The 21,674-nt window shown below is 43.3% G+C and overlaps 1 protein-coding gene across 10 annotated transcripts in view; it reads right to left on the minus strand.

Annotated features, from left to right (window-relative positions):
* Tead1 (TEA domain transcription factor 1) overlaps positions 1 to 21,674 on the minus strand; it is a 258,279-nt gene that overhangs the window by 171,546 nt on the left and 65,059 nt on the right. For all 10 annotated transcript variants that reach the window (XM_058576901.1, XM_058576902.1, XM_058576904.1 and 7 more), the window contains one exon: positions 1,773 to 2,028. In XM_058576901.1, the coding sequence (XP_058432884.1) occupies positions 1,773 to 2,028 (256 nt within the window). The remainder of the gene's footprint in view (positions 1 to 1,772; positions 2,029 to 21,674) is intronic.

Raw genomic sequence — 21,674 nt, forward strand, 5'->3', positions numbered from 1 at the left:
AAAATCTCAACAGAGAACGAAACAAAACTGGAGTTGACAAAAATTAACTTTGGCTTTGAATTGTGTCCTTGGCCCTGAAGCCCCTTCTAGATGGGGCAGGGCTCTCTTGGTATTCTTAGTGAGAAATTAAGTGAAGTAGTTATTCCAACAAGGACTTCCAATCTTATGCCATTATTTTAGATTAAAACAATTTCTGGGGAAACAAACTATACAGCTAGCTCCCAAAGCCACCCTGTATATAATAAAGCCATCTTCAAAGAAGGCTAGAAGATTAAAGTATTTTTTTTCTGCCTAAGAGGCCTGGGGGAGACATCTTCAGGTATGAGGACAAGCCCTCAGGAGCAAACAGGCTGCAGAAGCAAAGCAGAAGAGAAATACCACAGAGCGTCTAGGCCCTGACCTTCTGCCCACGGCAACTGAGTTAGCTGTTCCTTCCCGACTCTGTGTCACTAGACATGAAGGAGCTGCTCTAAGAAAGATATCAGGAGAGCCTTTAAAACAAACGCCGAAGGTTTGGACTCGCCCTCTCCCAGTGCATGGCAGGCTAAGGGGCTCCAATACTGCAGAAAGCAAAACTGTCCTTGTTTCCATTACATCATCCAAGTTGGAGGGGAGAGTGGGGTGGGAGCACAGCTGGTGGCAGCTGTACCACCATCTGCCTTCTCCTCAGCAGTGTGTGCTGGCTAGAGCAGCAACCTCCTACAGCTCCTGACAGAGGAGTAAAGGTACAACACCCTGTCCCGGAAAAGAGTTCAAATTATTTAGAAATAAATCACTCCTATGATAAGTTAACAACCTCTGATAGGTTGCTGAGCTTGTTCTCTGTGAGTTTTAGGTTATTTGTTTGCATCTCTTTAGACTCGGCTACAGTGCAAACTCTGTCAACTCTGTGCCCAATTAGACAAGCAGAATGTATAAGCAACTACCTTCCATCTGCTTTCCAAAGGTAAGCAGCCAAAAAGTACTGATCTGCATCTGGAAGCATTGATAGAAGGAGGAGCGGTGCCCGAACCCAACCTAGCAACCCTCATAGATGGGTACTTGCTACTGTCTTGGCATCCTAAGCTAACTGGTTAACAGAGTCTCACCTTCCTCACACTCCTAGAGTTTCCTTCAGAACACACTGCAAGGCATCCCCCTGGAGAAGGGAAGGCTGGCGAGAATGGTCTGGGGGTTAATGCCTCATCTGGCATTCAACTGCAAACTGGCAGCAGAGATGCAAACAAGTGGTTCAAGGATCTGATCAGGCCCATGCACGTGTTTGTATCTGGCCTGTACAGCATTGTTTAAAAAAAATTTTTTTTTTTAAAAACCTGTTGGCTTTTGTAAGAAGAGATTTCACATAAACATCTTGAATATTGGGCTCTTCCTGTGGGAAACGGGTGCAGGTTTCAAGAGATTTGGTGGCAGCAGGCCCCCATGCCTCTGTGGCACCAGTTTCCAGGAGATAAGTGCCAGCGCTATGATTACATTGAGCCAGTGAGCTGAAGAGGACTGCGTAGACCACTGCAACTACCTATGTCCCCACCCAGACCTCAGGAGCTTCCACTGTAACACCACTGAGCATGCAGAAAGATAAAGCCCAGGGATTGCTTCCCCTGCGGTCCGCTACTGACACTCCTCTTCAGGTGAGAGTTACCTGGATAACAAACTGTAATTCTACAAAGATCATTCAGCCCAGTACAATGGATGATCACACTCAAAGGCCAGTTAAATCTCTCCTCGACCACAATAGCAGGTAGTAATTCGGAGGAACGTACCAGGCCACTTACCATACATTTTGCCTTCGTCTGATAAGATGATTTTCCTCCTCCCACACGGTGGATAGATAGCCAGGGCCTCCTGAAAGCTCTGCTCAATGTCGGGGCTCCAGACTCCTTCGGCATCGTTGTCTATCGGCTTATCTGCAGAGTCACTCATCCTTTCCATGTTTTCGGCAGGGCTCTCGCTGCCGCTCCAGCTACCGGGCTCAATTTTGGCGGTTGGATTTTCCAAGCCGAAGCCTGGAGCCTTTTCAAGAAAATAAACCTAAAAGAGAAATCACAAAATAGTATAAGAACGCAGTATCCACAAACATTGCTAGTTCTACTGCAAGTTCTTTAGGCTCCAGCTTTGCTTGGAAAATAACTCCTAGGACAGAATATGGAATTTTGAGGCGCAAGTGGCTTCCGCTACACAGAAGGGCAACACCAGGCAGAAGACTGGATGGCTTCAGAGATGAGAGGAAATTTTCTCCCCGAAATAGGACTCATTCAGAACTGCAAGTTTTGTAGGGACTCGTATGAAAACCATTTACTAAGTGCCACTGTCTACTACAGATGCTTTGCTCAATGATAATCAAATCTCCATAGCACAAGAAGTTGTTTATAAGAAAATAAAGCAAAATAAAAGCTCCAGTGTAGCAACTGGCATCATAACTGAAATGGTACAGCATCCCAACATGAGATCATCACATGAAAGATGGTGGCAGGAACGAGGAAGGCAGGAGGAAGATTATTTTATTATCCTATTATTCATCCTACCAAGTCAGCTGTGCCAGCTGACCTGGACCTATGGCATTGATCTTCAGGGCTCTTAGTCTGTACAGTCTGGTCACTTTAACACTCAGCTCCGAAACGATAACCTCATGGCAGGGACCATATCATCCCCACCTGTCTTTCTACAACACCCACCAAAAGTGCCTGGCACACTTGAGGAAGTGTTCCACACCTACATGGGGCACTTGGTCTCTTGATTCCTGATCACATGGGGGGCCCTTTCATTTATTTTTCTATAGTACTGAAGATTAGAGAACTAAAAGAAATCTTTGCAAAAATTAATTCTCCTTGAATTATGCATAAAACTTATGGTCATAAAAGGATAAGCTTTCTAAACAAATGTCACACTGGCTTAACACCAATGTGAAAAGGATCTAATCCAGTACTCCCTGCTGTCCTACACACTAACATATCAATATTCCTTTGTTGAAAAGACATCAGATCATTAATTCAAAGTCCTTCCTAAAAGGGGGAGAATAACTGCTCCTGGGGATTAATGTAAAGGGGGAGGCACAGGGCCTGAATAGGGAGAGCTTCTGTGACCACTGCTTATGCCCGCCCGCCCACCCTCTCAAATATGTGCAATATTTCAAAAGAAACGCTCAGGAGGAAAGCTGCACTGGTCAATCAATCCACATCCCAAGGTCATCACCAGGACCATCACCTGAGAGCAAGTGGCTTGTCAAACTGCATCCAGTGCCCCGGTCCTTTGCCACCAGTAAATCTCAACAGATCCCTGGTACAGAAACCCTGAGGCACATGAATATCACACAATCAATAGTTTCACTAATGGGTGCTTTTGGCTTCTCACCCTGACAGCTTTCTAGATTTGGCAACACCTGGATTAAAAAGAAAGAGGGAGGGTGGGGGAGAACCACTCTCGGGTTGTCGGCCTTTAAATGTTGCCACTGAGCCATCATTCAAAGAACATGTCAGCAAAGTATTTCCTACCCCTTACCAACACACAGCGTACATTTACACAGGACTTCAAAAACGAGCAGACCTTAAGGTATAAATTATGCTATAAGTAAGGGTTTTCAATTGACCCCCAGGTGAACTCTATGATGCCTACGGCGTGGGCCTTTTGAATTCTCCAGCTATTACATTTTGTGTTGGGATCTAAGTGTCTTATAAAACAAGAATAGAACTGTACACTGTCCTAGGGCGGCCTATTGGAGACAGGGAGAGTTAGAGGGAACTCTTTGGCAGTGGCTAGCCATCTTCTCCCTCCTCACCTCTCCCTGAACAAAACAAAAAACCAGAACAACAAAATATACAGAACTAGGGCTAGAGGTGTAGCTTGGTGGCTGAGCACTTGCCTCGAATGCTTGAGGCACTGGGTTTGATCCTTAGCACCACATAAAAAAAACTAAAAATAAATAAATAAAAGATATTATGTCCATCTACAACTTAAAAAAAAAAAAAAAAACTTACAGAACCACGGGCCAGGCCTTGAGCTCTAGACAGCTCACAGCGATGAATCCACTCCAGAGAGCCACATATTAAAATAAATGGTAGGGGTGTCCTGTGCTCCACCAGTCTAGTAATGGGATTGAATCCAGGACAGTGAGAGCTAACAGAAGGGGCTCAGGACCTTTGCCTAGAAAGAACATCTTGACTACAACCGAAAGCCAAGCTCTAGACCAAAATATACCAACAACCCGTGCAATGCTCTAAAACATCTCATCCGCTGATCACAGTCTACGCTTGAACACCACCAATGATGGGGTGCACTAAGGCCTCAGTACTGACAGCCTCCATCATGCCTGCACACCAAAATTCTTCCACTTATTAGACTAAAAACCATTTCCTAATTAACTAACTTCTACCAATCTACCCTTGAACATCCATCCATCCCTTAGGGGAGCAAATCTCTCCCAGAACACTTATTTATTATGTATACCTGTCTTTTAGACCAGACACCATCATCCTCTACCCACCCCTCAGGAGCACATTCCAATTTGTCCACGATTCTCAATAAATGGCACCCAGAGGTGAACTTCTGATCCCTAAAACCTCCAAGCTCCCACCTCAGGGGCAGTTTCCTTAGTACTGTGTCTTGTGCAATTGGTTTCGGAGCTTATTAAATTTCTTTATTTTTCACCTCAGCCCATGGCCCAAAGGTGGTAAGATCCTTCTGAACCCTCACAGCTAAGCCTAGAGTCCTCAGACACTGAAACACCTCTGGAGAACTGTCTGTCCCAGTAGAGGGAGAAGACCTATTCTATGGATATTCCCAAGAAAAGGAAAGACTTTCTGCCAGCTGAACTATACAGAGGTGAACTATCACAGAAGGCAGGCAGCAGGGTGCTGCAAACAGTCCCTCCAAGTTCCTGCAAAGGCTCAGTCCGAAGTCCTTGGTTGGGGAACACTACACCAAAAAGCATTAATTATTCCACCTGTGCAGGAAGTCCAGACTCCATTCTAAACATTCCCATGTTTTCATGCATTTATTGCAAAGGGAAGAATTCTGCATCCAGGCGCTTGTAATTTGGTCAACTAGAGTTCCGCAGGATGGAATAACCTACTCTGGACTTGGGCCAGCACACAGCCTCAGACACCACCTGATATATAATCCACAAAGTTACTCAGGCCCTTGGTTTTACAACCCAATTGTAAGATGAGGCCCTGTATGGGCAGAGAGTTTCCGATCACAAGACTGGAAATGGCTGAGAAAACACTCCCCAGGCTGGATACCGAAATAACCATTCTGGCATTCCATCCCTCAGCTCAAAATCCACCTCATCCTGGAAACTGTCCTTGTATCCACTGGCTCTGAGTATTAGCCACACTTTCAGAGTATCCTAAAAATACACAGACCAGGTTATCCACCACCCAGTCTGCCTCAGAATTTAATGTATAGGATAAATTCCCACTTAAGATCTAATTAAGTAAATTATGTGCAGAATATCTGCATCTGCAGAAGTGATGTCTTCACCTCCCTTACACATCCTTTGAGCAAGGGAATCCACCTTCCCTCAATCCAGTCAACAAAAAAGAACATGGTACAAGGGCAGGGGGTGACGTGGTATTAAAATTCAAACCAATCTGGCTTCCAAACGTGACTCACCCATGAGCCACATAGCCCAACTAAACTCACCTCTCAGAAGCTCAAGTTCTCGCTTGTAAAATGAAGGAGATTAGAAGTTAAATTCAATCCTCCTACAGAAAATTCACTAAACTCATAAAGAGTGAGAAGAGTGAAGATACTCTGTCATCTGTGAAACCAGGCGGTCGCTCACTTATTTTCAAGTCCATCCTCTCTTAGACAATGGTGTACTTTATGATCCCAAAATAGCTACTCAAAATGGGATGGTGCAGAAGCAAAGGAATGTCCCTTCCTCATGGTTCACTTTGGGAAGTAGACTTACAAAGGATCTTCTTGAGGTCTTCAGATGACTAAATGGAAAAGTTAAATTGGTGACAAACTGGGGAAGGAGACTGATAAGTTATGTTATGTGCATGTATAAATATGGCACAATGGATGCCACTATTAGGTATAATCATAATGCACCCATAAAAGTAAAATTAAAAATCAAATTTTTTTAATTGATGAAAAATTTCTAAGATTCACCTAAATCCAAACTTTTTTTTTTTTAATAGGTTCAATAGTTTCCCTCTTCTTCTGAACAGGGGTTGGTTCAATGAAACAACCCTTTCCATAGCATACCTCCAAGGAAAAGAAAGGAGGTGGTAAGTTTTTGTTGAAAATAGACCCCCTCCACCCAAAAAAAGAATATTACGTAACCCAGTGTAACTCAGCTTCCCTCAAACACTTTTCTGAAAGCTCCTTGTTTCCTGAAACTCTTCCCAGCCACGCTCTAATAAACTCCAAAAACAGCTGTTCCCAGTGATCCGAGTGAATCTAACTGCCCCACCAGCCACATTCCCTAAATGGATAATCTCTTCACAATCCACAGACCCTTCAAGAAGGGTCACAGGGATTCAGGGGAATGAGCATGATGTGTGTCTCAGACCCACACATTCTGTTTTGAGCTCTTAGGGGCAGGCATATAGGGGGAGACCCTCAGATACCTGTATACCTGACACAATTCCACTCAGCGAGCACCGGCCAAGGGGTGAGATGGGAGGGGTCTGCTCCCTCTGAATCTTAATTCCTGTGAGTCTTCCACAACGTTAAGAATCTCACCCACTTTCAGATGGTTAAAAGACTCAATGAAATGCCACTGAATGTGAGGGTCACCAAAAAACCCTGTTTTAGCTGGTGTCTTACTTCATATCCTATAAGGCAGCCCTGGGAGTTTAGGACTCTCTGTCCACTCAAGTCACCCAGAACCCTGTGGCCCTTGTAGTATCTGTATGCCTCAGTTTCCATTGTAAACTCCCAAAGGAGACAACTCAGTCACTTACCCTCTTGTGTTCCCACAGATTCTGCCCATAATAGAATTGGGTGAGTTGGCCACGGCTCCCATCACCTGCACCCCAGTGTCCTGGAGAACTGAGACTACTAGGCTCACCATAGTCCCCCCAGTGCTGACACAGGACAAGGCTCACAAGTAGTCAATAAAAGAAAGAATGAACCAACAACCAGATGACATGGGCAGTCCTTGAGAACAACAGGACTGAGCTCATCCCCCAGATTATATATAAGTGAGAAGGGGAAGGGTTTGGGCTACTTTCCCATCCCTCACGCTGACTCTGGCCAAAGTTCCACATGAAGAGTAAAAGCCCTGAAAGAAATCAGCACATGAGGAAGACGCAGGAGGATGCAGGGGAGATAGAGTCTGGACCAGCCAGCCAGCTCCTCGTTAAGAACTGACTGCGATTTCTGACAAGCAAACGTCCTTCTATGCTGCAGGGGTGAGTCAGATTTGGGTCCTCTAAGAGGTAAGCCTCTTCGATAAAGAACAAGCCTTATTGTAAGGAAACTATCTTACCTTCTCTATTTCCCTTTTCTTTTGACCACAAGGGGAAGGAAAGAACCAGAAGAAGGCAACCACAGGAAAGCTCTAAGGAACACAAACTGGCAAAGGTGCGAAGACCAGAAGCCAAAGAAACGGCCAAGGGAGAAATCCAAAGGGATGAATGCTGGCCAAAGCCAACCTGTGAGTGGTGAGTGGGAAACACTCGGGGAGATCAGAGATCGGCTAGGAACGAAGATCAGGAGGCGACAGCAGTGGGCCGGGAGGGAGCCGCTACAGGGTCCAGAGAGTGTCACACGGCTGGAATGATATTTATAGTACACAACTCAACTGAGCATTTGATGCCTCGAAGGTCACTGTGATCTTAATGAAAGCCCAGATTTTTCTCTCAAGAGAAAAGCTGCCCTAAGAAAAAAAAAAGTGGGGAGGGGTGTGGACACAACTAGGGGAAAAGATGATCTGCTTCCCAATGTGACCTGGCATTTCAAATACAAATACCACCTTCTCCCAGGGAACCAGGTCTTAAGCACAATGACAGAAGCTTTTGCCTACAGAATCTTATTTAATCACTGCTTGACACCCCCGGTGTTATCCCCTTCTTAGGGGCTCCAGAGATCTAAATAAGTTACCCAAATCATATACTTCACAGAACCCGAGTCCAGGAGCCTTTTCTCAGATGGAAAGCGTATTCCGCGGGAATTTCCGACTCACTACACCCTCACTAGACAGTGGGAGGTAGCAGAGCTGAATTCTCGGCTCTGTCCATGACTGACATCATGGAACACAGTCTAATTAATTGCTAATGAATAGTGATGATACTGACTCACCTCCCTGAGCAGTTGGGAGGAATGTCAGGCACTAATGATGGTTAATCACTTTTGCATATGTAAAGTGGGGCATGTAATTATTTTCCTACCATTTCAGATGCTAGCCAACCTTGCTAACAAGTGGCCTGAGTAATACAGGTGAGGATCAGCAGCCTAGATTATGCCAGCAACCACCAGATCAATGGAACTGCACAACATACGTCCCTGTCAGAGAGCAGAACTCGCGGGGAATGCAGACACTGAGAATTGAAGCAACATCTGCCACGCAGCCAGGAGCAGCCAGTGAACCTCAGTGTCATATACTCCAATTGTCAACAGGTTCCCTCTACTTTCAGCAGGAAGGAGTGGATAATTACTCCTCATTTTCAAAAATCATTTCCGTATCAACAGAATACTATCAACAAGCCCATACCTCTTCACCAAGACTCCAATTCTGAGCACCCAGTAGAGGACTTAACATTACCATCCTGAGATTCCCTGATTAATTCTCAGTTTGATCAGCCCTAAGTACTTGCCCAGGTGACAGCTCAAGAACAGCTCTAATTGATTTCATGCTATGCAGCTCTGATGGAACCACTTTGTTATCAGCTTTTAGGGGAACTACTTTCCCCTTCCCCGTAACAAACCTGCCAGCCATTGAGAATAGAAAGCCTGCTCCTTCCTTTCCCCCCATCATCACCACCAGTCAAGCTGATCACTGTCCTCCTTCATTGGTGGATTCCTTCAACAGGACACAGCCCCGTTCTCAGTGCCAGGCAATCTACTCATCTGACCATTCTGATGCAAGGTGGGGAGCCTTAGAGGGAAACCTGAGCTGGATGAACCTGCAGCCCAAGTTATGGATCCCCAAGAGGTGGGCAATTAAGCCCCAGAAATACACTGCACACCCACAAACAGAAACTTCTTTCCAGCTTCAAAACACCAGCGTCCATGGTAAGCAGCTGTCAGTAATTCAAAAGGCAAACTTGTAGGCCCTGTCTCACGAGTCAAAGAAAACACCAAGAATAGCTCCCTGGTTCTCATAGGTTTACAGAGTGAACGAACATTCCAGGTGGACCAACCAACCATGATGCTTACTAAAAATAAAGAAAACAAACACCAGAAAACAAACACCTCCTTAGCCACTAACCTATGCATAATATCACTTTCTCAGTAAGGTTCACCATCAGATTATCAGGATATGTTAGCATTTTTAATGACAATGGCTATAAATTAAAAACTAAACGTAGAAAGCTCATATTTTAAAAGACAACAACACGCCATATAAATATACGCACTGTGTTTGGGCAAACCCTATAACAACCATTTCCAGAGGGTGCACTCCTTGGGTGGCAAGTCTACGGGTAAGTGCTAGGGAGTCACCCCTACTTACAAAAGGCCAGTGGAGACTCACCACCCAGTGTTACAGTCTGTTGCCAGCTAACTTAATGATATGTTAGCTCTGGACTCACTCCAGGGCCCAGCAGCTGACCTGCCCAGATGCGGGCTCCTGGGATGATTCAGAATTCTAATTGTGTTGCATCAGAAATGGCCTTATTCTATGTGCAAAACTGGCCCCCTGCCTCCTTCAGGATCCATGACTTAGAATACTTCTCTCTCTTCCCATGCCTCCATCTATTCTGGATATTTAGACAGGGATGCTGAATGGCGGGGAGTCTCATTGGGCATAAGCCAATCAACAAGAAAAACTTAAATCAAGAGAGCACTTTAAGGGACTAAGTTGTAAAGAAGCAGCTCTTTGGTTCCTCTTCCATAGAGGCTGGCATTCAAATGTCCTCTAAAGGTCCAATGGCGAGGCTGAGGCTATAGCTCAGTGGTAAAGCGCTCACCTCACATGCGTGAGGCACTGAGTTCAATCCTCAGCACCACATTAAAAAATAAATAAATAAATAAATATACTGTGATTCCTACCAGAGCACGATGTGTATGCAACCTCCATTCCAATTTAAAAAAATAAAATAAAGGTCCAATTGATCCACATGGATCTCACCACCACTTGCATCAAGATCCAATATCTAGGCTCCTGCATGTCCACAAGGAAAAAAAACTCCTATTTCCTCTCAGCCCCAGGTAATCATCATATGGTTGGTTCATCATGATGCTTTTTTTTTCCCCTTCCCACCCATTCGACTATTACTTTCTAACATGGGTATTAGGATCTCAGGATCCAAGCGTACATATCCTAATTATCAACCCAAATCATACATAGGTATTTTTTTAATTCTAAAACATGATCATAAATTTAACTCCTAGGGAACAGAAACAGAACCTGTGTAATCTCAAGGACTTAGGACAATGTCACATAACATTAGGACACTGTATAAAAATGAGATGGGGGTGAGGGGGAGAGACAGGTAAAACTGACCTATTAGAATAAATCCAGTTCTTATGCAATCATAAAGAAAAATACTAAAGCTGAATGACTTTTAGTGGCCCAAATTAAGACTCATCATAAAGTATACTCATGAATATAGGATGGTATTGGAGCAAAGATATACAAAATAAACCAATGGATTGCAACAAAAACAAATATATATACACATTCACTTAATTTGTGATAAAGGTTAACACTGCACTGCTTTGAATAAATGACAGTTTTTAACTGTCATTTATTGATACCCACAGGAAAAAATAAACTTGACCCCCACCTCACACCATACCATACAACCAATCAAAAATGGATTTTAAATTTGAATGTAAAAAGCAAAACAATAAAGAATGCAGAAGAAAATCCAGCAAATTTATCTATATGTCATTAAAGAATGCAAATATTACTTTGAAAGAACAGAATGTAACTGGACATGGTTAATGTGTGCCTATAATTCTAGCTACCTAGAGTACTGAGGAAAGAGGATAGTCTTAAAATTAAAAATTCAAGACTCACTTGGTTATTATAGTTATCATAAAAAGTTTCGAACATGTGTCATTTTATATATTTGTAACACTGAACAGAGGTTTTATTGTTAGCTTTTCAGAAAAGCATGTTCATCCTGAAAAAGAAATATCAGTCCATGGTATCAGATCACTCATGTGTATTTTAAATGACTGATCTTGCTAACAAATTTAAGAAGTCTGTGTTAAGAAGCAATTGATAAAGACAATAAAATAAATTTTTAAAAAAGTTCAAGACCACTCTAGGCAACATTGTAAGACCTTCCTCAAACCCCGTCTCAAAAAAAAAGAAAAAAGGTAAAATAGACATTAAAATTTATTTACTTCCTTCCATTGAATGAACCATTAAGAAAATAAAAAGCAAGCCACAAAATGAAGATCTTCGCAACCCATGTATTCAAGAGACTCAATGTTGATACTAAAGAATTCCTACAAAAATAAAAAATCAAACAACAGGAAAAAAGTTACAAGTATTTTATAAAATATAACCAAATGGCCAATGAAGGTTTGCTGAACAAACCTACTTACCAAACAGATGCAAATTAAAATCATGTGATACCACTACTTAGCCACTACAATTGCTAAAATTAACAACTAATAATACCAGTGTCGCCAAGGAGGTAGAACATCTAGAACTCTCAAGCCAGCTGATAGGAGGGGGAATTGGTAGACACATTGTGGAAAACTCTTTAGTAGTATCTACGTACAAAAACTGACCATGTGTATACCTTCTGACTCAGCAATTCCAAACCCTATATATATATATAACCCAAAGAGACACATGCTTATCTTCACCAAGACAGATACAGGAATGTTTATATATTCATTACTTATAATAGCCAGGAACTGCCAAATTTTTTAAATTAACAATAGGATATATAAACCGCAGCATATTCGCAAAATAGAACGTTACACAATTTCACTATCCAATACCATAGGCAAGAGTCACAGGCAAATTTAAACACAAATTACTAAGAAAGATTAAAAAAAAAAACATCACTCAGCCTCTCAGTCACATTAGCCACATTGCACAAGCTCAGCAGCCACATGTGGCTAGTGGCTACTGTACTGCACAGCACAGGCTGAAAGGCTTTCCGTCACCACACAAGGTTTCCTAGGGGACACTGCTGTTACACAGCAATAAGAACAAATGGGTTGCCTTTATAAGTAGCAACATGGATGAATCCTACCAAGGTAAGGTTGAGAGAAATAAACTGTTAGAGGAACACATACTCAACATCCATTCATACCCAGCACAGACACGGACAAAACTAATCTATATTATTAGAAGTCAGTCTGGAGATGCCCCTTTGCAGGTACAGAGTACTGACAGAAGGCAGCACAGGACGGCTTCTGAGGTGCTGGTCATGTTGATACAGATCAACAGCTCTAGATGCAAATGTGCTCACAACGGAAAAATACAGGCACTCACTACTGATGGCCCATGAGTTTTCTGTATGTCAGTTGTACTTCAGTGAAATTGGAAAAATCCAATCAAAAAAGCTAACCTGTTTGTTTTAGCACCTTTCTGATTCTATAGTTACCTCAGAGGAAACTCATTCCAGGACCTCTGAATTAACTTGCTTTTAGTGAATTATACTTTTATGTGCTGCTGTCAGCATACCCAGGGTTAGAAGAAATATTCTTTGAGATTGGTTACCTGACTTACTCTAAAGGTGTTGAGGATGTCATTCATCACATCACAGGGATTGCTCTTTACAAAGATCCCAAAGGAAAGTTCTATAACAACAAAACCAAGTTTTTGTTGTTGTTGTTGTTTTTACCTTGTGGTCAACAGATCAGCCCTAAATTTATAGGCTAGCCCCTTGGAGAAGACTTGGGCCGGGGATCTGCAAATCTGATTTCCTTACTGAATTCCCTAAATTTTATTCCATGGTTTCCTTCTTTCTTTAATGTATGCTATTTTATAATCTTGCAAGCTGCCTTAAATTCATTCTGAAATAAGATGGGGTATAAATGTGAAGGGAAATTCAGCTTCTAGTGACTTGTTTCAATTTAATGTGGTGCAGCATTTACTGAAACCCCACACACACCTGCTGTGTTTTCCCACCGATGTGCCAGTCCCCAGAAATGGACATAAGTGAAAATGTTCTCCCTTGCCCTCAGCAGACATCCTATATCTCAAGGGAGACACTAATTATTCTTCAGGACTCCAAACCACCGCCTGCCATACTGGGAAGCTTGGCCTGATCCCTCCTTGCCTCCTCTGTGTCCCCACAGACAGCACCTTAGCTGGCCAGTGCACATAAACTCACTCACCACACAGAATAATTTGTCTGTGTTTGTCACCCTCCCAGGTTTCTGAGACCTGTAATGGTTCAGTCCATGCCTTTAGTGACTCCTCATTCCTTAGAGATCCAACAGAATGCCTACCACATGCTAACTGCTGCCCCACAAATGATAAAAGAATAGATACTTAATGAGTCAATGTGAATACAGGAATGAATACACGAATGACTACAAGATGTCACATGCTGCAATTGAGGAATACTTGAAATTCTGCTGGGCACAGAACCAAGTGTTTATTCTGTCCCTCAGGTCAATGTCAGATTTTTGGGACAGCCTTTAAGATGGTTTTGAAGGCTGAGCCGGCCTTATCAGTCTGATGACCAGAAGAACATGGGAAGGTTCGTTCAGAGAAGAGCCTTAGTGGAGCAAATGAAGCAAGGACAGGGCCGAGCACAAAGCCTTGGAAGGACCAAGCTATGGTGAAAAAGGCTGAACGGTTAAGCTGGGCCAGGTCACAAGGGGACTTGAAGGCCATGACCAAGGTCTGGACTGTGGCACAGAACGGACAGGAACACCAGGACTGTGTGCATAACTCCTGAAGGCGTGTGCACATGCACGAGCATGCACGTTGTTATGCGTGCATATTTAGGTACATAAAGGATGAAGAATAGACCTTTTTTCAACTTGGAATCCAAACTTTTAAATCAAATCCATTTTCAGGGTGGTCTGAGGCCAGAATAGTTCTCTAGATAAATTCAAGTATCACAATGTGGCACATCCCTTAAGTGCTCCAAATTTATAAAGGCATGACAGTGACAATTCATGAGACAGTGACAGTTTATACAGGTGTGCTTGCTTAAACAGCTCAGAGTCATGGGATTAACTGTGCTCAATACCCAGTCACTCAGCTCTTCTGATAAATGCTCATTGCACTTTGTCTTCAAACACTCAACATATTTCCTTGGCCCCTGAAAAGAGGCTATGAGCTGACAGCATGGTCATGTTCAACCCAGCATGGGACCCAGCTGCTGTGCCTACAGACACTCACAGGCATACACACAGTCAGCAAAGGCCTCTAATGCCAATAAAAGCTGATGTGAAAACTAACCAAAAAGATACAGCATTGCTTATTTACAAATGCCCATGGGTTCCCAATGACACTGATACAACCAAGTCCCCACCCTTCAAATGAGAAATACAATCTGCAATTTACTAATGACACAGTGATGGAGCAGCTGTAAAACAGGTCTCACATTGAGAGGGATGCAAATTCGGGGCCAATTAAAGCCCTACTCTCAAGCCAATCCCTGTCCTCTAAATGTAAACTTAGTCCTTGGTTTATATCAAGTTCAAATTCAGCAGGAGAAACAACCTTGGTTTGGTTGGAGATTGGATGAGGCAGCATACCTGTGTAACCTGTTCCCACATCAGCAATTAGCCATTCACTCAAGTGAACCAATTTCCATGAGCAACCAGCATGTGTACAGACCAGCTCTGGAACCCAAACTTCTAAATCAAATCCATTTTGCAGACCATAGGCACCAACTCTAAGGGCATGCAGTGGGGCAAGACCCCAGCCCAAGAAAGACTGAGGGACTCACTCATCAAGGTACCCAACTGCTCCTGCCTTCACCTCCCAGGGGCCCAAGGTGCTTTAGGGCACAGTGTCCATCCATCAGACTCCTTGCTCCTCACCTTTGACACCACCTCCCCCTGAAACAAATGAGGGAGTTATACCAAGGGAAAAACACAAAGGCCACATCTTGATTCAATTCACATTTTTGCAGCACCCACTGGGCACACACACAGGAGTCTTTGGGGAAGGGGTGGGGAGCCTATATTTCCTTCCAGGACCATTTCCTCCTGTAGATTCTGCTAATTCTGGTAAAGGAACTAGGAAGATAAACCTTCAATGCCTTACATTGAATTAAAATGTAATCTATTTCCAATTATACCTACAAAAGGCCACTAAAGTCCTCCCTCCCAAGGACATTTGCTAGAGCTGATTCCCTCTAGGGCCAACTGCCTAACAGTGACTCCACACATATGATGGGACTTGAGACATCAAAAGGAAACCATCACCTAAACACTGATCTGGCACCCTGGGCATTGATACTTTCAAAGTCACTTCTCTAATTAAGAGTCTATCTGTAAAAGTGTCCACAAAAATTTAAAAAAAGATTTCCTGGGTCCAAGGAGAGGGAACCCAATCCCATAGACCCTCTCAGAGATGCTGCTTCTCCAAGAACCTGGGTGAAATGGCACCCAGGGAGGGTCAGCAGCCCAGGCTTCTGCTTCCCCTCCTCCATCTCCCAGCTATATCCCCTCCGTTCCTCTCCACCCCTCTACCCCTCTAACTTTGCTCCTGTCTCAGGAGAGGACCTCACCTTCTCTCCCTAACTGGGCTCTGCCTCCTTCCACCATTCCCAATGCCAGCAAGCTTCTGCCAGGCTCCTAAGGCTGGTTGCATGTGAAGGTGATATAGGTAGTTTCCTGAAAATATAGATTCTGTGGTGTCATCAGTACTGAATTGGAATTCCCAGGAGATGTATTTTTGCAAGCTTCTTTCCTATCCTATCCTGCAACCACACAGGTTTTCCTAAAATGCGAACAAGACTTTGATCATACACTCATTTAAAATCTTTCAACAGATCCCTATGCCTTTTCTACTCCACTGCACAATATAGCACCCATGGTCCTTATCTCAGCCTGCTCCTCAGCCACCTGTCCAGGAGCCCTACATCCCAGCCACACACACACAGGTGCCTGGACACTCAGGCTGCCTCTTCATCCCTCAGGTGTCCAGCGTCCTCTGCTCAAATGCTTCTCCTCCCTCTGGCAGCCTGTCTACTGAATGTCTATTGATCTTTTTCTAGACTAAAGCCACCAACTCATCATCTGAGAAGCCTTAGCTGGCTTCTCTCAGAGAGATCACTTCTGTGTTCCCAAAGCACCTCAAGCACACTTCCAGCACCATAGCTGGTACATTTCATTCTAACTTCTCTTAAGATATTGTCTCCCTGGTCATCAGTAAGCTCTGGGCATTTCTTCACATAATATTTCCCAGTACCTGATGGATTGCTTCAACTCTCAAAATATCTGCTAAATGCTGTCCTAGGTCAGCATCCCTATGGTTGCAAGGATCACACGTACATCTAATAAATCCATATGGCACAGTAAGCCCATCAGGAATACATAAGGCTTTTTAATTCCAAAGAGTTTGGATTTTAATTCTCTAAGTTTTCAAAACTGGAATGAAAAACTTTGTCTACCTGCTATAAAGATTAAAGGAGATGACCAAGGTAAAGCATTAACAGGATGTTTCCATGACAGTCACTATAAACATTATCTTACCTGAATGTTTACAGATTAGTGTGTGGGCAGGCACATATCTTAAAACCGTGCCTGACACACTGCAGGCTCTCAAGTAATTATTGAACAAATGCATATAATTATAATTAATAATTATTGCTTAAATATGTCTCCTTCCCTATTATACCACTGATTTTCAGAAGGTGGGAACTCTGTGCTATCCATTTTTGCACCCCCCACACCAACCCTAGTACATTCAATTCATTTGAACATAAAAAGAAATACAATGCTGGTGACTCTTAAGAAACCCTTATTTAAGTAAGTACAAGTGTTGCCTCAGGCATACCCTAAACTAAACCCACAGAGCAAAATAAAAAATTCACTGGCTTCAAAATATTCCTTCTGTTTCCAAAAAACCCCTAACTAGCTGGCCTCTAGCCTTAATAACCAACTGTGTTTTTCTTGAATCTCAGGCTGGCCCCCAACCAGGAAAGGTCCTGCCACCTGCTAAGCCACAATCTGAGGCCTTCACCAATCACCCCGATCCCCAACACCACTTCAGCCTATCCAGGTCCCCAGCCCTGCCTCAGCAGCTGCTCAGCCTGGGGGAACTGTGGCTCAGCTATGGGCTAGTTCACCCCCAGGAACCTGGGGGCTGTGCTCAGCTCAAGTATCAGGTTACCACAAAAATAACAGCAGGCCTGCCTGTATCCAGCCAAGAGCAGAAGAGTAGTGTCCAGGAGGTGAGAAAGACAAGTCCTGGGAAGAAAAACGGAAGACATTCAAACTGCAGTCAAAGATAGCCTGGATTTCTTCCCTCACCTCTCCCCCTTACTGGGGATTGTCCCCAAGGATGCTTTACCACTGAGCTACATTCCCAGCCCTTTGAGCTTATTTTGTATTTTAAGATAGGGGTCTCACTAAACTGTTGAAGTTGGCCTTGAACTTGGGATACTCCCGCCTCAGCCTCCAGGGTAGCTGGGATTACAGGTGTGCAATACCAAGCCCGGCATGAGCCGAGTTTTAAGAAATGTAGTTTAAATTCATCACCATGTTCTTAGCATCACCGAGATAGTCCCTGCAATAACTCATTCACTTGGCAGACAATCAGAGTAATGTATTTACATTATACTTAACCACTTTGGACGTGCTTTTAAAAACATTGTTTTAGGGCAAGCTGGAAATGGGGGGTATTCTTTAGCCTGCTTAGATAATACTATGTATAAAAGTCAGATTTGGGTCAAAGAAGATTTTAACAAGTATCCCCACTCTACAAATTCCTGATATTACTCATCTTTAATTTTCTCCAAACTAAAGCCAAACATGACAGAGCTAATTAGGTCTACTCTAGGAGAAGCAGATCTTCAAGAAAGAAAAGGCTAATAAAAAACATGTATTCATTGTTCTTTTTTTCCCCCCTAAAATGAAATCAAAGTCCACTCCTGGGCTACCCTCGTGCAGGAACGCTGCTGACTTGATGTGGTCGGGAACAGCCTTGATATTTCAAATAAAGTTCACTTCAATCACTGTAGGGGGTTAGTATGTTATTGATTCTCCATCCACTGTTCTTTCATCTTGGTTTGCTCCATGAACAGGGCCTCTTTAATTTGCTCCTACCAACTGTTTTATAAGTGGGTGGGTACAGACCCAGCTACAAGAAAAGATGCCCTCCTTCAGGCCAGGAAGGTAAATCCCAAGACCAGGAAAGTTTCCCACCACAACCTGTGGGTGTGAGAGAAGCTGTGAATGGTTTGGCCAAGGAAGACCTATCTAATGTTTCTGGAACACCTCTCATGGCACATTTGATTCCCAGCCCAAAGATGCTGAAAGGTAGGTAATTGGGGGAGAAGGAAAAAAATAAATAAATAAACTCAGGTTTTTGTTTTTTTTTTATTTTAAGTTAATTTGATTGGGGAAAGGTTCCCCGATGCCATGTTATTTTGTAGTTATTGATTCATGTTTCATTTTAAAATATCAGGATGACAAGCGTTCTAAGATGCAGCAGTATTCTGAACAAGAATCTGCCTATTGCAAGTGCTCAAATGGCTTTCAGTGACAATTTTAGTGGCAGACCAGCAGCAGACACGCAGAAAGGCAGAAACCGTATAGTTGTCTTTTTTTTCCTTTTTATTTATTTATTTATTGTAACTTTTAAGAAAGAGCCTTCTCCCAGTCAAATCAATCAAAAGCTTCCACAAAGGACTATCATCAGTAGAGTTTGGGAGTCCTATAAATTTAAAAGAATACTATATAAATAGTGAAATTCACTGCTTTCATCCTGTCTTTAAAAACAGCCAAAGTCTAGCTCCCCGGAAGACAGCATCTCATTCACCTTGTTGCTCCCTGTGTGGTCGGAATTAACACACTGCATGCGGGCACATCACACCAAGCAATTACAAACCAGTATTGACATTGCTAAAAGATCTCTAATAATCCTGGTTTTTACCATAAACACTCTCATTATTATCCCAGCTCTCTTTGCTTGTTCAGTGGGCCTGGTCACTTACACGAGGAGGAAGAGGAGGAGGAGGAGGAGGAGGAAAACACGGTGGACTCAACTCATCCTTTCCCAGCCGTGTCTCCCAGGGAGCTGTTCGTGTCTCTGCAGTGTGATGCCACCACACTGGCTGACCAGGTTTAAAATTAGCTGAGCCCTGGAGAGCCGGGGTAACCTTCTGACAAGGTTAGCCAGCAGAGCAGAGCGCTGCTCAGAGAGGGACATTAATAAGAAGCCAAGTGGAGCCTTTCAACAAGCCCATTAGGGCCTCTTGGAAGCCTGGCCGTCTGGGAGCCTGGGGGAGCTGGACCGCGGTAGCAGCAGCAGCAGCAGCAGCAGCAGCAGCAGCAGTGAGGGGCTGACCTAGGCTCTTATTTTTATCCCACCTAGTCAGCACTTTCCTTTATAGGAAAAAAACACAACCTGCAAGTTGTGCTTCTCCAGGTTTAAACTCAGCAGATTTGTCCATGAACTCTACAATCATTTTTAAAACCTTTAATTGGATTTTTAAGATGGACTATTTCTGGGGCACCTCTCATAAGGTTAATGCCCACAGATGACAAAAACACGTGGAAACAGAGAAACATACAAAGATGATGACAAAAGATACCCACATTCTACCACCAAATAATAATCCGTGTTAACCATGCATTTTGATGTGTTTTCTTGTACTAATAATTTGCTGTTTTTCTTCATTATAATTTTGGGGATTTCACATTCAGCATTTTCCTTAGTCCCAAGAAATTCATTGTATTGATAATTTTAAGAGATTATATTATTCTGGGTCGGAGACACCAGAATATTATTTATTTCTCCATTTCTCCATAGCTGGACATTTGGATTTGGCACAACTTCTCCCTGTTGTGTCCAACATTCTAAGGACAAGTCCCTAAAGTCCAAATACAAGAACAATTTAAAAGCCACTAGTGCAGAATGGGGACCCCAAGAAGACAGGGACAGTGTGCCTCTCACACAGTGTACATATGAAGTGCTTTCTGAACAAGCAGGCATGTCTAGTGCTTCCAAACAGACAGCCCTAAATTACAAGATGACACTTTCCAAGCACCTGTTGGAAGACAATCAGGCCCAGCACAACAAAAGTCCCCTCAGCAGTGAGTTGAAGAGAAGGCAAACATCGGATCCATCAGCACCTCTGACCACCTGCCAAAGGCAATTCAGTGCTCTCCCCACCCACCCCCACAGGACCCCACCAATAGACCCAAAGTGGTTGTTTAAAATATTGAAACAATTTCAAGAACTGGAAGAGTCTAATCAATGTCCCAAGCCACCCGAATGCCCCACCTTTCTCCCAGTACTCTGCAGTCGTCTTATGGTTCAACAGGTGAAGGGTGAACGCTCGGCAAACCTGGAGCTTCCAGAGATTTCCGTTGTCTCATTGCCCTTCCAGATTGGTTGTTAAACATTTAAAATATCACCTGTGTTCACAGAAGTTTTTCAGATCCAAGTTTATAAACGTGTTAATCTCCAAATGAACCAATCCCTCAAAGACCACCGTTTAAAATCTTATTTACCATCATTTCAACACTGTTTCTTCAACTCACTGAATTCCCTACTTGGAAGAGGGGGCAATGGTGGGGATTGAACCCAGGGGAGCTCCACCACTGAGCTCCATCTCCAACCCTTTTTATATTTTTTATATCCAACAGGATCTCTCATAGTTGCTAAAATTGGCCTTGAACTTGTAATCCTGTTGCCTCTGCCTTCTGAACAGCTGAGATTACAGGCTTGTGCCTCTGTGTCTGGCTCCTAATATTTTATTTTTAAAACCAAAATTGACAGTTATTAGGAAGCAGTTACAAAGGCACCTAGTGGGGGCCATTTCACCTAAGTTATTCTCTACAAAGCACGGTAAGTTGGATTAGACACAAATGTGAACTTTATAGTAAGAATCATGAACATAGAACTAATATCAGTGGTGCTGGTACCCCAAGGATAAAAGCTATCTGCTTAAATCACAGGAGGCTTTGAGGCACTCTCAGATCAGCAACTATATTCTCAGCAAGCTAAAGCAAAAATAATGAAATGCTAAAAAAAAAAAAAAAAAAAAAAATCTAGGGATGAATACTTAAGTGTCAGAGCTGGAGCCTCCCTGGTCCCTGGACCCCTCTCCTCCTGGCTTATCTGCAAAGCCAGTGGAAGTGGTACTGACGGAGTGTGGTCAGGGGGCTGGGTGTATTGCTACACACCCAGAAGCACAATCTCTGCCATTTGTTTTTTGCTAAACAAAATTATTTTCTGTGGAAAGGTACAGATAACTAGTAAGTAGATAAGTCTCATTTCCTGTAAATGTTTTGTCCATCCTGTACTAGGGAAGGCAAGGCAGGAAAAAATAAAATAAAATAAAAACAGCCAAGACAGGGGAAAGAGACAAACATGGGGCCTGTACAATCAGTCTTTGAAAGTGGAGAAGGTGCTAGCCTGGACACATTAGAGCCCTGCCCAGCCCAGCAGCTGG

The sequence above is a fragment of the Marmota monax genome, unplaced genomic scaffold, assembly GCF_021218885.2.
Source record: "Marmota monax isolate L192 unplaced genomic scaffold, Marmota_monax_Labrador192_F-V1.1 WCK01_AAM20220418_F8-fsc00061, whole genome shotgun sequence".
Lineage (NCBI taxonomy): Eukaryota > Metazoa > Chordata > Mammalia > Rodentia > Sciuridae > Marmota > Marmota monax.